This window comes from Hoplias malabaricus, chromosome 8 (assembly GCF_029633855.1).
Source record: "Hoplias malabaricus isolate fHopMal1 chromosome 8, fHopMal1.hap1, whole genome shotgun sequence".
Classification (NCBI taxonomy): domain Eukaryota; kingdom Metazoa; phylum Chordata; class Actinopteri; order Characiformes; family Erythrinidae; genus Hoplias; species Hoplias malabaricus.
The window spans coordinates 14296303-14312228 of NC_089807.1; the positions used below are offsets into that span (position 1 = coordinate 14296303).

The 15926-nt window shown below is 39.3% G+C and overlaps 1 protein-coding gene across 2 annotated transcripts in view; it reads left to right on the forward strand.

Moving 5' to 3' along the window:
* arhgap22a (Rho GTPase activating protein 22a) overlaps nt 1-15814 on the forward strand; it is a 43009-nt gene extending 27195 nt beyond the window's left edge. For both annotated transcript variants that reach the window (XM_066679098.1, XM_066679099.1), the window contains exons 4-10: nt 5081-5209; nt 7429-7636; nt 9286-9418; nt 9629-9702; nt 9810-9931; nt 11396-12284; nt 14576-15814. In XM_066679098.1, the coding sequence (XP_066535195.1) occupies nt 5081-5209; nt 7429-7636; nt 9286-9418; nt 9629-9702; nt 9810-9931; nt 11396-12284; nt 14576-14798 (1778 nt within the window). In that variant the 3' untranslated portion in view covers nt 14799-15814. The remainder of the gene's footprint in view (nt 1-5080; nt 5210-7428; nt 7637-9285; nt 9419-9628; nt 9703-9809; nt 9932-11395; nt 12285-14575) is intronic.
* Nucleotides 15815-15926: the final 112 nt, after the last annotated feature.

The window sequence follows — 15926 nt, forward strand, 5'->3', positions numbered from 1 at the left end:
TCAGGTTTGTGCATTTCCTCTCATTTTTCCTTGGCTTTATCATTTCTCTGCTCTGGTCATGTCTGTTTTACACAGTTTAGCCCTGCCTTTGCTCATATTAACAGGGGTCTGACACTGCATTTGGTTATGCTCTAATGGGGGCCAGTATAATTCTAATGAGCCTGCACTTGACATAGGAAATGATGTATCAGAATGATTTGTTTTATTCCATGTTTTCTGACTTAGGCTGACCACTGACTGAGTCTTATTTCATGGTTTGGGTGTTGTAACCACTCAAGGTTAATATATGCTAATAAGCACTGAAAAAGTGAGTTTATCATAACATGTCCCCTTTATAAGACCTGTCTTTTGAGTTTGTAATTATAACTCATATTTCCTCAGTGTTTTTTTTAATGAATACAAAACAAATCAAATCAAATCAAATCAAATTTATTTATATAGCGCTTTTCACAACTGATGTTGTCACAAAGCAGCTTCACAGAATTCCAGTAAGACAAGATTTGACATGAAATGTAAAGACAAATGTAAAACCCTCAAGTGAGCAAGCCAGGGGCGACAGTGGCAAGGAAAAACTCCCCCAGCTGAGGAAGAAACCTTGGGAGGAACCAAGGCTCACAAGGGGTGACCCATCCTCCTCTGGTCAATCTACTGGTGATGATAGTTAGTAGTCCATGAGAACTTCAGTGTAGGGACAGCTTCAAGGCACTTGGTGGTTGCTGGAGCGTGGGCAGCTGGTCTGAAGCGTGGAGGAGGATCTCGACAGTCATCCATCAGTGTCCAGACAGACAGGTGGGCAGTCGTTTACTCGGAAAGATGTAAAGGGATGGAATTAGTTTTGAACTGTTTTGTGTTTGTAAAGTAGAAAATATGAAAATTTCCAGAGTGTGGCTAATGACTCCGGCAGATCTGACTATGACAGCATTAACTAAAAGGAGAGAACCAGGAGGACACACAGACACGGGAGCATCCTGAAACACTGGCATCCCTCCGCTCCACCGTCAACAAACCTGAGTGATCGCGAGAAGCGGCGGGACGACAGCACCAGCGTCTCAGTTTACTATAATTCCCTGTGTCCATGGACCCCCCGGATCTGCCGCCTTTATCTATGGGGGAGCATTAGCTACCAAATGATAAACTAAACAAATGAGTTTTTAGCCTACATTTGAAGATTGCGACTGTGTCTGAGTCCCGAACATTTTCTGGAAGATCATTCCAGAGTTGGGGGGCTTTATAAGAAAAGGCTCTTCCCCCAGCTGAGGCCTTCTGAATTCTGGGAACATTTAAAAATCCAGTATTCTGTGATCTGAGTGAACGTGGGGGCTCATAATAGGAAATTGTATCTTGAAGATATTCAGGAGCAAGCCCATGTAGAGCTTTATATGTTAATAACAAAAGTTTGTAGTCAATGCGGAATTTAACAGGCAGCCAATGAAGTGATGATAAAACTGGGCTGATATGTTCAAATTTTCTAGTTTTAGTGAGGACCCTAGCTGCAGCATTTTGAACTAGTTGAAGTTTTCTTAAATTGCTGCTGGTGCATCCTGACAGTAGTGCGTTACAGTAGTCAAGCCTTGAAGTAATAAAGGCATGTACTAATGTTTCTGCGTCCTGGAGGGATATGGCATTTCTAATCTTAGCAATATTGCGAAGATGTAAAAAAGCTGTCCTAGTGATACTACCTATGTGTTGATCAAATGATAAATCCGGGTCAATTATGACACCAAGATTTTTTGCTGCTGAACCAGGTTTAACTGGAAAGTTAGCTAGATTTAAAATTAAGTCTGATAATTTATTTCTTGTCACTTTTGGACCCAAAAGCAGGACCTCTGTTTTGTTGCTGTTTAGGAGGAGGAAATTATGCAACATCCAGCCTTTCACGTCTTTTACACAGTCCTCTATTTTCTTTAATCTGTGTTTGTCATCGGGCTTGGCTGAAATATACAATTGTGTGTCGTCTGCGTAACAGTGAAAGTTAATGTCATGGTTTCTTATAACTGTGCCTAGCGGTAACATGTATAATGTAAATAATAATGGTCCTAAAATAGAGCCTTGTGGAATTCCAAATCTTACTTTAGAATAATTTGAATTTAGATTGTTTACTTTTACGAATTGATAACGTTCCGTTAAGTAAGATTTAAACCATAATAGGGCTGTCCCTGTGATTCCAACCATGTTTTCTAACCTTTCTATGAGAATATTGTGGTCTGTTGTATCGAAGGCTGCGCTTAGGTCAAGAAGCACCAACAGGGATACGTGGCCTTGATCAGAGGCAAGAAGAAGATCATTTGTTATCTTGACTAGAGCTGTCTCTGTACTATGATGTTGCCTGAATCCAGATTGGAATTTTTCATATATATGATTCTTATGTAGATATGAACTAAGTTGTTGGGCCACAGCTTTTTCTAAGATCTTAGACAGAAATGGCAAATTAGAAATAGGCCTGTAATTAGACAGTGTACTAGCATCAAGATTTGGTTTCTTGATCATAGGTTTAATAACTGCTAGTTTAAAAGCTTTGGGTACATGGCCCAGACTAAGGGATGAGTTTACTATAGTTAAAAGAGGATCAATAATAGCTGGTAGTACTTCTTTGAGCAACTTTGTGGGAATTGCATCAAGTGTGCAGGTTGTACAGTTTGCGGAGGTGATAATCTTCTCTAGTTCTAATTGTGGGAGTGGGCAAAAGGTTTCAAGTCTTTCTTTTACAGTTATATTATGTTTTATTTCATTCACATCAGGTGGCAGCCAGGATGGATTTGATCCTGTGGCTAGAGTTTGTTGTCTAATATTCTCAATTTTATTATTAAAAAAGTCCATAAAATCTTTACTGGTGAGAGTTGCTGGAATTAGTTGTTCAGAACCTGCTTGATTTTTTGTAATTCTAGAAAACACACTAAACAGTGCTCTCGGATTATTTTTATTATGGGAGATCAGCGAGGCCAGATATGCTGAGCGAGCTTTAGTGAGGGCATTTCTATACTCTATAAGGCTGTCCTTCCAGGCAGAATGGAACACTTCAAGCTTGGTTGATCGCCATTTCCGCTCTAGTTTTCGTAATGTTTGTTTTAAAGTACGGGTCTTATCGTTATACCATGGTGCGAGCTTTTTCTGTCTTATACTTTTATGTTTAAGTGGTGCTACCTTTTCTAAAGTAGATCGACAGGTATTTTCTAGGTAATCAGTTAGTACATCTAGGTCCATTGGGTCTGATGGGGTTGGAACTGGGGTCGATAGTTCTGGTAGGTTTTCTATAAATTGTAGGGCGGTAGATGGTTTTATTATACGCCTTGTAGAATAGCGAGGGTTCTTACATATATTATGGATAAAACGTAGCTCATATGAAATTAAGTAATGATCGGAGATTGCTGAGGATTGCGGTAAGATATTAATTTTGTCAATGTTAAGACCTAGTGTCAGAACTAAGTCTAAAGTGTGGCTGCAGTAGTGTGTAGGCCCTGTTACATTTTGAGTAATACCAATAGAGTCTAAGATTGAGGTAAATGCCTTTTTTAGTGGGTCACTTTCCTTCTCAAAATGGATATTGAAATCTCCTACAATTATAACTTTATGATTGCACACCGCTAGGTTTGTAGCAAAATCGCTGAATTCTTTCAGAAATTCTAAGTAAGGCCCTGGTGGTCTGTAAATGTTGCATAATAAAAATGCGTCCTTTTTTGTGACCGGATTTGTAATAATAGTGGAGAGAACCTCAAAAGAAGAGAAGGTGTCACATTGTTTAAGACTAATTTCTAGGGTATTTTGGTAAATTACACATACTCCACCTCCTTTGCCTGATATTCTTGGGCTATGTGCATAATTATAGCCTAGGGGGGTGGCTTCATTTAGTGCTAAATATTCATTTGGTTTAACCCACGTTTCCGTGAGACAGAAAACATTGAATTTATGATCACTTATAATATCATTTACGATGAGTGCTTTTGAGTTTAGTGATCTTATGTTGAGTAACCCAAATTTTAGTTCTGAGGTGTTGCTGCTGAAAACAGATTTCTTCTGGAAAGCAGTGGTTTAGTGGTTTTGCTTTTCAACCTCAGCTCATCCATGTTCAGTCCATGCAATTCAGTATATTCAGTAGATGTGTCTGAGCTACAATCTGCTAGACAGAAGTCCCCTAAGACCAGAAAAGGGATGATGCATAATGTAACATGGGAATTACCACTTAGCAGTTAGTAAATCAGTGGTGCAGCTAGAAACCTTGGGCCCTATGAAAGATGCTTGTCAAAATGTCAAAATAATATTAATAGCCCTCAAAGGGCCCCCTGTCAGTGCCAGGCCCTTAGAATCATTCTAACCCCCCCCCCCAATCATTTCACACTCTTGCCTCAAGTTGATTTAGGTCGTTTCAGACAGGATTTCTTCTGTTCTTTTCTCTGACACTGTACAGCATATTCTTATTTAGGAACATGAACAAAGTTGGACATTAAATTCAGGATGTCTTCAGCATGCTAATGCTACTGCTGTTTTTAGCTGGGCTAAATAAGTTACATATTTCTCTATTTTTGTTGCTATATATATATCATAGGCGTCCAAAGAAAATCACGAATCTCGAAAATTTTTTGCTGATTTTAGTTAACAACATCACTTGAACGCAGAAGCTGAATTTAAGAAGGTTTTCACTTTCTCCTGTAAAGTTACTGTTTTGTAGATACATATTTTCCTTTGGACAGTGACAATCTTTGTGTTACGATATATCTTAACAGCAAAAGAGTGTTTGATGTGATGCTCGCTCAACCGCTTTAGAGTCTTCTCTGCTTTTAGGAAACCCAGCCCTGTACGTTGTATAGTGTGTCACAGAGCTTTTGTATGTAGTCTGTTTCGACAAAACTATAATAGTAAATAAAGAAATCATTTCTAAAATCTGCATGGAATTCATTCAGTGACTAATTTGTGATGTTTTTTGAATTGTGAATCTGAAGTCCTAATATGTTAAAAATGTAGTTTTTACATGAGCAAAATGACAAATAAGAAATTTTTCTATTCCATTTTACTTGCATGAAAAAGTTGTGACTCTCCCATATCTTTCTCTCTCTCCCCCTCACCCCCTTTCCCTCTCCTTCTGTAGGTGGTACAGGAGAGAAGGACAGATCAGCTCTGAGCCATGAAGCCTTCCTGCTTATGGCTAACTCTCAGAATGACATGGAGGACTGGGTCAAAGCCATCAGACGCGTCATCTGGGCTCCTTTTGGTGGAGGTAACACATTCAGCAGAAACTACATACATACACCACACCCACATGCACTCAAAGCTCACTTTGCCAATTTCTCCCACACACTTGAATAGTTGCTACTTCAAACATCCTTCTGTTTTACACCCCATGTTAATCAAAGCACAGAAGAGCATGGGCTGGGATTTCTATTCTCTGCTCTGCTGAATGATGACTGTATCTGGCACTGTCTCCTTGAGATGAGATCATTTGCTGCTTTGCTGATAGAAATGCTTCCACTGGTGCACAAGCACACCAGAATAGCAGCCCAAATCACAGTGCAAAATGGCTATAACACAGGCCAATGTGTTACACACCTTATTATTAACAGTGTGGTCAGATAACAGTATTATAATCATATAAACAAACCCAAGATCTTAAACCCAGTTCACTACTAAAGAAGCAAAACTTGTCTTGGCTTGAAATACATTTGAGTTAAAGGGAAAATTTATTTTTTAGTGAAACATTACTTTTAAAGTGGTGCAAAAATCATGCTAAACAGATGCGTGTGGTGTGCATCCATGAACAAACAAGTGCTTATCCTAAAAACAACAAAGAGCACTTGTCACACTCAATCCTCTTAAACTTGTCAACCTAATCCTCTTAAATCCCTGCTTAAATGCAGAGCAGTCAGCTCTGCCATTGTAAGAGCATCTTATTTAGAATTTATACTATTTACATTTTTTAAATTCTTTCATTTTTAAAAGACAAATTTTGTTGCAGGTTCTCTTTTAATTATTTCTACTGAGAATCTACCATTTTATACAGAGCTGTAGAAGACTTCACATTTACTGAGATGGCTGCCTGACATTAAGAATAAATAACAAAAATAAAACGTGGAGATCAGATCTCAGCAGATGACAAGGAATTATTTCAAATATATGTAATTATTTATTATAATCTCAGAAGTGTCACATACTATATAGAGCAGCTTATCATACAGTCTGGCGTCTTGTTCAGAGTATTTCAGTCTGTATCATTTAGAACTGAGAAGAAGTTATTAATATATGAACTAAATATAGAAAAATATACCATAACATATTTTTATAATAAAATGTATCACTATTAATATTATATCAGTTGTGCATGTTTACTGTAGTAGTCCATTATTCATATTTGAACAAATGAATAAACACCTGGGGAATGGATAGTTGCTATATATTAGCCTGTTTTATAAGATGACAATTTGCTGCAGAAGAGCTGAGTCACGCTCATTTGCTTTATAAGCCTACACACATCACAAGGCTATTCTTGTTGTCACAAATAGCACTGTCGCTTATTTCAAGCCTGTATGGGTGATAGTCTTATCCCAGCCACAGCTTTTTCCCCCTGCAGTTTACAGCTCTTTACACATGCTGGACCAATCACAAGCAAGCTGATACCTGTCTGTCTAAGCGCCCGTAGCCCAGTCTCGCTCACTTTCACAGCTTGCATTACAGCTCGTATGAAAGAAGGCAGAACAAATGCTTCTTTGTGGATTAATTGGACATCCGTAACACATCCATCTGCACATACAGAGTGCTGTAGTTTTCTGTATGACATGGATCTTTGCCAGATACAGACACCCTTCACGGATCTGTAATGTATCTCATGCCTCAAGTTGGGGCTCTGCTGCTATGTCGTTCTTGTTTGTTCACACAGCCGGGTCTCTGCGTGCTTCCCGGAAGCAGAGTTGTGCACCATGTTTGCCAAAAAGGCAGAGGTAGGAGATTACGGACTCAGATGTGTTACAAATTATAATTATTACAAATGTGCTCAAGATCACTCAAAACATTTGTGCAGAGAAGTGCATGCTGTTCAGTTTTCAAAGCTCATTATTCATTTTTTTTAAATTGCGTATAGGTTTAAGGTCTGCTATCTAGAACTAAACCAGCATAGCATTTTAGCTAACAGTTACAGTATGTGAGTATTGATTTTTGAATATAAACTTAAAACAGAACAAATATGAACAGATAGCCTTTAAAAAGTGTCATTTGTATAGGTCCATAATGAAATTTGAGCACAGTGTAAAAAGGAACTAATATTTTCACTAGTGATATAAGAAATGTCATTAATAGAGATATAGGCTTGTGTTCTGATACACAGTGGCGATATGTCAATTGCTGTTAGTTGCATATCGGATTATTACAATATTCAATATTTGTATCCATTTTATTCCCACAACATGTAGCACTAGTACTTATATTACCAGTCTGTGTGATTCCTAGGGATATTTGGCCAACATCTGGAGGACACGGTGCAATATGAGAGGAAGTTTGGGACGCGGTTGGCACCTCTGCTTGTGGAGCAGTGTGTGGACTTCATACGCGAGCAGGGTCTGAAGGAGGAGGGTCTCTTCCGGATGCCAGGACAGGCAAACTTAGTCAAAGAGCTCCAGGATGCTTTTGACTGTGGTGACAAGCCTCTGTTTGACAGGTAGGAAGAGAGCTAATGAAGGCCAAAGCTGTGTTTTTATGTGTTGACCAAGGACCCTCAACTGTGTGGGCCCACATTTTTTTAACTGATCAAAGTTATGTAAGTTAAATATTACCATTATAACAATAGACGTTACTAACGTGAAGAACACTGACTTATTTGCTTTTTTTTTTATACCCATCAAGAGGTGAGATAGGCATGGACAAATCTGATAGAATCCTTTCATGAAAATAAAGAACCTACAACTTTCTCAGAAATAACTTGTAACTGACAGTCTGTTGTTGGCACCCATCATTGTTGTTCTCACAATTAATAAAAATCAGACTTTGCATTTGATTTAAGAGAATATTTTAAATAATATAAATAAATAAATAAATAAATAAATGGACAAACATGGTGGGACATTTAAACCAGTAGTTCTCAATCCTTGTCTTGGTGAGCCACTGCCCTGCACATTTGAACTATTACTCTGCTCCCAACAGGGGCACTGCTACAAATTATGAAAAATACCTACATAAGGCAATACTATTAAAATAATATTAATACCCCCCCCCCCCCCCCCAAAGAAGCGCCCTTGGCTCCCAACGCACCTGATGTAAATAATGAGTTAAATTAACAAGCCCATCCAAAGTTACAGTATATGTTACAGGGCAGAGAGTAGACTACAACATACAAGGCAGTGGCCCACCAGGTCTAGGATTGAAAACCACTTCTTTAACCTTATATTTTGGTGCACAAGCTTTACAAGCAATCGCTGAAAATAATAGAATTCTGTATCTCTGAATGAGACTCCTGCATGTGTCAGCAGGTGATTTGGCCCACACTTTCTGAGCAAACTGCTCTTGCTGTCACAGGTTTAAAGCATGTCTTCTCTAGAAAACATGTTTTTCTTTGTTTTTGGTTTTACCCTTCAGACTATTCTTGTAGTCAATCTGGGGTCAATTTTCCTCTTGCAGCAGCATCCAGGGAGATTGGCTACAGTCCCTTGAACCAAAAACTTCTTAATAATATTTATAACTGGAACCTTAAGCTGGCTGGAGATGGTCTTATAGGTTTTACCTTGAACTTGCTTGTCTAGGATTTCTATGCTGAGCTCCTCAGTCAACTCATTCCTCTGCTTTATCTGCTCAGTGTTCAGTGTGGAGCACATGATACGTCTGTCCCAAAATTAGTGAGCTGCCTAAGAAGGCTGTAATGTTAATTTTGAGATTAAAGATGTGCTGATATTAATTAAAAATTCAGTTAGCTTGAAATTTTCTAGGTGTACCAACAAAGCTGTCCAGGATTTTGTGGAATGTATTTGTAGATTAAGCAAAGATTTATCTCTCTTCCCGCTTGCTTTACTTGACTCTGACATAGAAAAAACATTCAGTTATAGAGAAAATAAGGAAATTGCTTTCTCTCTCTTGCCTACCACAAGACAATCAAAAAAGTGACCACATGACCCAAGTATGTTCAGAATCACAGTAGATTACACTTTATACAGTATATCTTGAATATGCAGGCACTGGTAACAGTAGTCAACAACAGTATGATACAAATAGCCAATAGAAACACAAACTTCTTCAAAGTTTCAGCAAAACCATTACAGTGCAACAAATCACTGACCAGAATTTGGCCGACGCTGACCCGTGTGTGATCTCTTACAGTAACACTGATGTTCACACAGTGGCATCTCTGCTGAAGCTTTATCTCAGGGAGCTGCCTGAGCCAGTCATCCCCTTTAATAAATATGAAGATTTCCTCACCTGTGCCCAACTGCTGCTTAAGGATGAGGAAGTGGTGAGACATGATCATGAGTTTTCAGACTTTCTTCATTCACTTACATTGTAAATTTACTCATGTTGAGATCAGGCTGGACATCAGATATACTCCATTGTATCTAGATTTACCTTCTGCACTAAATGGGTGCATTTTATATTTTTTGTAAAGCATTATAATGTCCATGTCCATGTTTAATACTTTTAATGACCTTTTATGTTCCTCTTAAAGGGACTGACTGAGCTTGGAAAGCAAGTGAAAACTCTCCCCCAAGCCAATTTCAACCTGCTGAAGTACATATGTAGGTAGGTGAATACAACGTTAGAGTCATGCTTTTTTGGTAACATTAGAAATCTCTTCTTTTAATAATTACAATTTTAAACTTTGCATTATTTTTCATGTTTACCTATAGATTTTTGGATGAAGTGCAGTCTCACTCAAGTGAAAATAAGATGAGCGTTCAGAATCTTGCCACAGTATTTGGACCAAATATCCTTAGACCTAAAATGGAGGACCCTGTTATGATGATGGAGGGTAAGGCTTTTCAGTCATTTTTTATTCATTCATATATTTTTTGTACTCTGCATTTTAATGAGAGTATCTGCAAGCTGTGTTTATTGGGACTTTAAAACATCTAATTATGGACATCTAAAATGTCCTAGAGGTTCTTGAACAGAAGATGCACTATGGGAACATTACCCAAGAAAAATTTGACCATTATGGATGTAACGTTATAAAATAAACAAAAAATAAACAGCACAAAAAGTAAGGAAATTTGTGTTTGGTAGATTATTTCATTGTTGTAAAAATGCTTTTTGGCAATAAATCTAATACCATTGAAAAGCCTGTTAATTTCCCCTTTAAAAGCTGCCACATTTGTAAGGAACATACATTTGTGGGATGAGCAGTAGAGCTGAGTATGCAGGTTGCGCCCATGAAAAATTTGCCAAATTCTCTCTGCCAATGCCAAACAGCTTATTTTAGGTGATGGTGTGGGGCAGCAGCTCCCTCAGTGGAAAAACAAGGCTTGTCATCACTGGAGGCAATCTCAATGCAGAGAGATATCGAGATGAAATTCTTCTTCCAGTGGCAATCTCATATCTCCACATTCTGGGACTGAACTCTATCCTCCAAGATAACAACACTCGCCCCACAAAGCGGGTTTTATCAGAGACTACCTCCAGAATTTTGGAGTGGAGAAGATGGAATGGCCTGCCAGCGTCCTGACCTCAACCCCACTGAACACTTGTGGGATCAGCTTGGGCGTCCTGTTTGTGCCACAGTGACCAACACAATCACGTTGGCTAATTGCGACAAAAGCTGGTTGAATAATGGGATGCCATCCCACAGCAGTGTGTGACCAGGCTGGTGATCAGCATGAGGAGGAGGTGCCAGGCTGTTGTGGCTGTATGTGGTTCTTCCACACGCTACTGAGGCGCCTGTTTGTTAAACTAATAAATTGTTAAATTGCCAATATGTTGTGTTTTTCAAACTTCAATCATCCAGTCACCAAACACCAAACGAGTCAATGGCAGAATAAGTTGTTTGTCATTGGCAGAGAGAATTTGGCTAATTTTTCATTGGTGCAACCCACATACTCAGCTCTACTGCCCATCCCACAAATGCATGTTCCTTACAAATGTGGCTCCATTTAAAGGAGATATTAACAGGCTTTCCAACGATATAAGATTTATTGCCAACAAGCATTGTTACAACAAAGAAATAATCTACCAAACATAAAATTCAGTTTGAAATAATATGGAGTTTTATTACTGAGGATGGCTGATGAGAAAACAATTAAGTATTGTTTTGTTCCTGGCTCTCAGGAAGAAGTTAAATCATTGTATAGCTTTCCAAAGGATCTAAACCATTTATTCTTTGTAATTTATTTTAATACACTTTTTGATTGAGGCACTATAGAGGATTCCCAATGGCAATATGGGTAAAAAATATAGCTAGGATAATGATAGAACACTAATGTCTTTTCTCTCCTGCCAGGAACCTCTCAGGTGCAGCACCTCATGACGGTGCTGATCAGTGAGCATGAGCGACTATACAGCCGTGCAGAGTCTGAGGCCTCCTCAGAGCAAAGAGAGGCTCCTCAGGGTCAACGCTGCATGGTGGGTTGGATCTCAGAAGAAGAGATCCAGCGATGTCCTTCTTCCAGCCAAACCTCAAGCCTTCCTGACCATGTGAGTGGCAATGCCACTCCTTTGGACATTAATACATGCACGCCCACTGCCGTCAAGCCGGTACCTCAGGGAAAAGCTGTGGTGGCGGTCAGCCCCAGTAAGCAGGCCAAATCCCTCCCTTCATGGAAGTACTCTTTCAAAAGTAGTGGGGCACGGGCTCAGACACCTAAAATCGGGGGCTCGTCTGTAGACGTGTCCAGTCTGCCCAGTACAGGGAACTGGCTGATGAACGGACTGTCCTCTCTGAGAAGCCACCGCCGTACATCTTCTGGAGAGCGTATGGGCAAAGACTCAGCGCTGTCCCATCGGCTGTCCACCTATGACAACGTGACCTCATCCAGTCTGAGCGTGCCCAGTGTGGCCAGCACACCCTGGTCCACCTCCTCTTGTGAAATATCAGTGGCAGACTCAGTTGTCAGTGACCCCTCTGGATTGAACTTGGGGAAGGGGGCATGGTCAGAGACAGGCTCTGTCAGGGGGAGAGGAGAAGACAAAGTGTCGGAAGCCACACAAAGTAGTGAAGCACTGGAGCTCTGTGTGAGCAGCGCAGGATGTAGTGAGAATGGGAATGCAGAAGATAACTTGGATGTCTCTGAAGACACTGAAGACAACTCACAAGCACTTAGCAGCCTGGTTTTGGAGCTGAAGAATGAGTTGAAGAAGCAGAAGATAAGTTATGAATCCCGAATACGAAAGTAAGTGGAAAAAAAATCCAGAAAAGAATCAGTATCAAAACAGCCCATTTTGATTTCTGCATTGTAAAAATCAGTCTATTTAGCCTGCCGCTCTTTAACCCCACTCATGTACTTGTTGAATTTATAGGGAGAGGTTTTTTTTTAAAGAGGTCAATCGGGTACATTAACAATTTAATGACATGACTAAAACTACCTGTTTAATCCTAAACAATAAAAGGTGCTCAGATAATATTCATGTAAAAAACCATGACCAGGTTTGGTACATAAACCTACAGAACATTATAAGTGGGCAATTACAAATAAAATGTCAGAGTATGACCCTGTTGCAGTTAATGGTTTATGGTTTTGGAAACTTGCTACTAGTAGGAACCACAAGGGGCAGCAATCACCATGAAATTATTTGAAAATTGATTTAATGTGATCATGTCAGTGTTCAGCAGCTGAGTAACCCAAAGAGGGAAAGCTCAGCCAAGGAAGGCTTTCTTTGGTATTCAACTATCTAGCTTTTAATTGTGCATTTGGTACAGGATTGCCAGCTTCTCAGAGAAACGCATAGAACCTACCAACCCCAGTGATGTGTCTGAGCAGTATAAATACATTTGTTGAAATGAATGGCAAAGAACAAATACCTTTCCTGACACACACTGTGCAAGGGTAAAATAAATAAAAAAATGAATATTTTATAAAAACTAGATAAAATCTGTAAATAAAATGCACAGAGAGAAATTTACCAGCAAGAGTATTTATGTAACAGTCAAGACTTTCCATACTTTAATGGTCTATTGATATTTAGTGAGGGATGTTTCTGGGTGTGGGGAAAATGTAATATAAATGTTATAACATGTAACCAAAGGAAACAGCAAAAACCTATGCACTGTATCTAGAAAGCAAATAGGTTTTTTATCCCTAGTATATAGTATTTTATATTCATTCATTTATATTTGTAACCACTTCATCCTGTTCAGACACGCGGTGGGTCTGGAGCCTATCCGGAATCTTTGGACACAAGGCAGGAACACAGCCTGGATGGGTGCCATACCATCACGGAGCACTAAACACTCAGACATATGGACACCTTTGAATAGCCAATCCACCTATGGCCATAGATTATTGGACTGTGGGAGGAACCCCCACAGTGACATACGGAGAACACAGCAAACTTCTCACAGACAGTGACCCGAAGCTGGGTTTGAACCCACAACCCCAGGACCCAGTTGCACCAGTGTGACGTCCATGTTAAATGACATTAGAACCAAAACAACTATCCATGTCTAAAGTGTTAATGTATATTCCTTTAAAAAACTAAATTATTGATGTATATCAAATAATTCAAAGAATCCAAGGTTCGTCTCTTTGATACACCCCAACTGTTGTGTGCATTGGTTGAATTCCTCCACCGCACACATGATTACATAATACGTACTACGTACACTAGCTGAGTTAATCAATACCTTATTAGTGTTGATTAGACCCAGATTGGCTGGAGGCTTGTGGAAGCATCCCAGTTTTGTCCCATCATCTCTAATTGATCTATATAACTCACATGACATTTTAATACAGTGTCAAATATATTTTTCTTTTTCAAGATTGTCTTTTTATAGATGGTGACCACAAAAATAACAATTAAGTCATCATGTTATATCATTCTACACAGGATGCCATAAACCATATACTGGGGGTTCCTGAGTGGTGCAGATATCTAAGGGTCAACCTTATCATAGGGAGATACCAAGTGCTCACCTTCAAGCATACTGAGCTGCCCTATAATGTTGGCTGGCTTTACATTTCTCAGGGGAATATGCGCTTGCCTTCACATGGCCATCTTGGTAGCATCATGTGATTGGAGAAATACTAACTAATGAGTTGAATTGCCAATGCCTGGAAGGGTGGAAACTGAATTAATATGTGTAATATCATAATTAGGGTGGCACATTGGCGTAGCAGGTAGTGTCGCAGTCAAAATCACGCTCCGGGTCACTGTCTGTGAGTTTGGTGTATTCTCCCCGTGTCAGCGTGGGTTTCCTCCAGGAACTCCAGTTTCCTCCCACAGTCCAAATAAAAACATTGGTAGGTGGATTATCTGAGTGTGAGTGAATGTGTTTTGACCTGTGAAGGACTGGCGCCCCCTCCAGGGTGCATTCCCACTTGCGCTCAGTGATTCCCGGTAGGCTCTGGAGCCACGGTGACCCTGAACTAGATAAGTGGTTACAGACAATGAATGAATGAATGTAATAAATATTATAATTAGAAGAAGTATATTTCTTAAATTTCATGATGCCCTGTCTTGTCAGGTTGGAGGAAGCAAGTTCATCACTGCAGGAGCAACTAGAAAGACTAGAAGAAGAGGTGGACCAGGAGAAAAAGAAATACAAAATGTTGGAGATTAAACTGCGCAACTCTGAGCGGGCCCGCGAGGACGCAGAGAACAGGAACCGACTGCTGCAGAGCGAGATGGAGGAGTTCTTCTCCACTTTAGGAGATCTAACACTGGGGACAAGGACAAGCAAAATGTGACACATACCATGGAAAGCTTGTGTACTAGTTGTGGATGGATTTTTAAATCTCTTTACTCATGTATCATGGGTACTATGAGGTAATTTTGTGCTGTTTTGTTACAGCAACCTAATGAGTTGTTATCTTGTTTAGCAAATCTATTTTGCCCTTCAGTCTTCTTCTCTGAAATTTTATCATATGTTTAAATTATTATTACCATCACAGCATCTCAATAGCACCACTTCCAGTATGCACAGATGATACCAAAGCATGACTTCCCTGATTGTTTGCGATTGATGTAATTATGGTTGCCTACTTGCAGTGCTTTTTCATAAGGCTGATCATTTCCATTACAGTGCCTTTTGCTTTGATGCATGGTCTTGAGAAAACACTGCTTAAACATGAATGAAGCATTTAATGTTTTCCCGTGTTAACTCTCAGCTCCGCATTTCATAGCCTCTTCACAAGTCAGTGTTGTTTGAAGTTTCAGCCATCCAGTCTGGCACTCACCCACTCTGATAGAAACGGATGATGGCAACCATCCACTGGCTTAATTAACGACTGTTACATGCATATACTACACAATCCTCTTTTGGCAAACCCATTATCTTCCAAGTCAAAATGCAGTATGTTTAATATGCATATTAAGATTTATGGAGACATCAACAACTGCAGCTAATAATTTGTATTCTTATGAATTTTTAAAACCAACATAGGTCACTGAAGTTGCCACAGTAATAGGATTATTTATTGTGATTATTTTACTGTATAAATTATTTCTCAGGTTGCGTTTCTTAAAAACTCACACTGAATAAACTTTCTGGTAGATGGTGGACATGAATATGAATGATGTTATATACTTGACCGTGAATTGTAGTAGCCAGTCAATGACTATGTGATGAATTTGTGTATGCTTTAAAATATTCATGTGGTTATTTCCCGTCATGAAAGTGCCAAAGTAAAGGTCTTATGAAATGGGTACTGCTTTCATATTATGGATCACCTGAAATGAAGTATAACTGCAAATGGTAAAGTAATAAATTTGTCATCATACAGTAAAGGTGTTAAGTTTATTTTCCTCTCTGTCAGAATTCTATCATAACTGTGATGATGCTTATTGTCACAGAACAAACATTAACAAAATTCAGT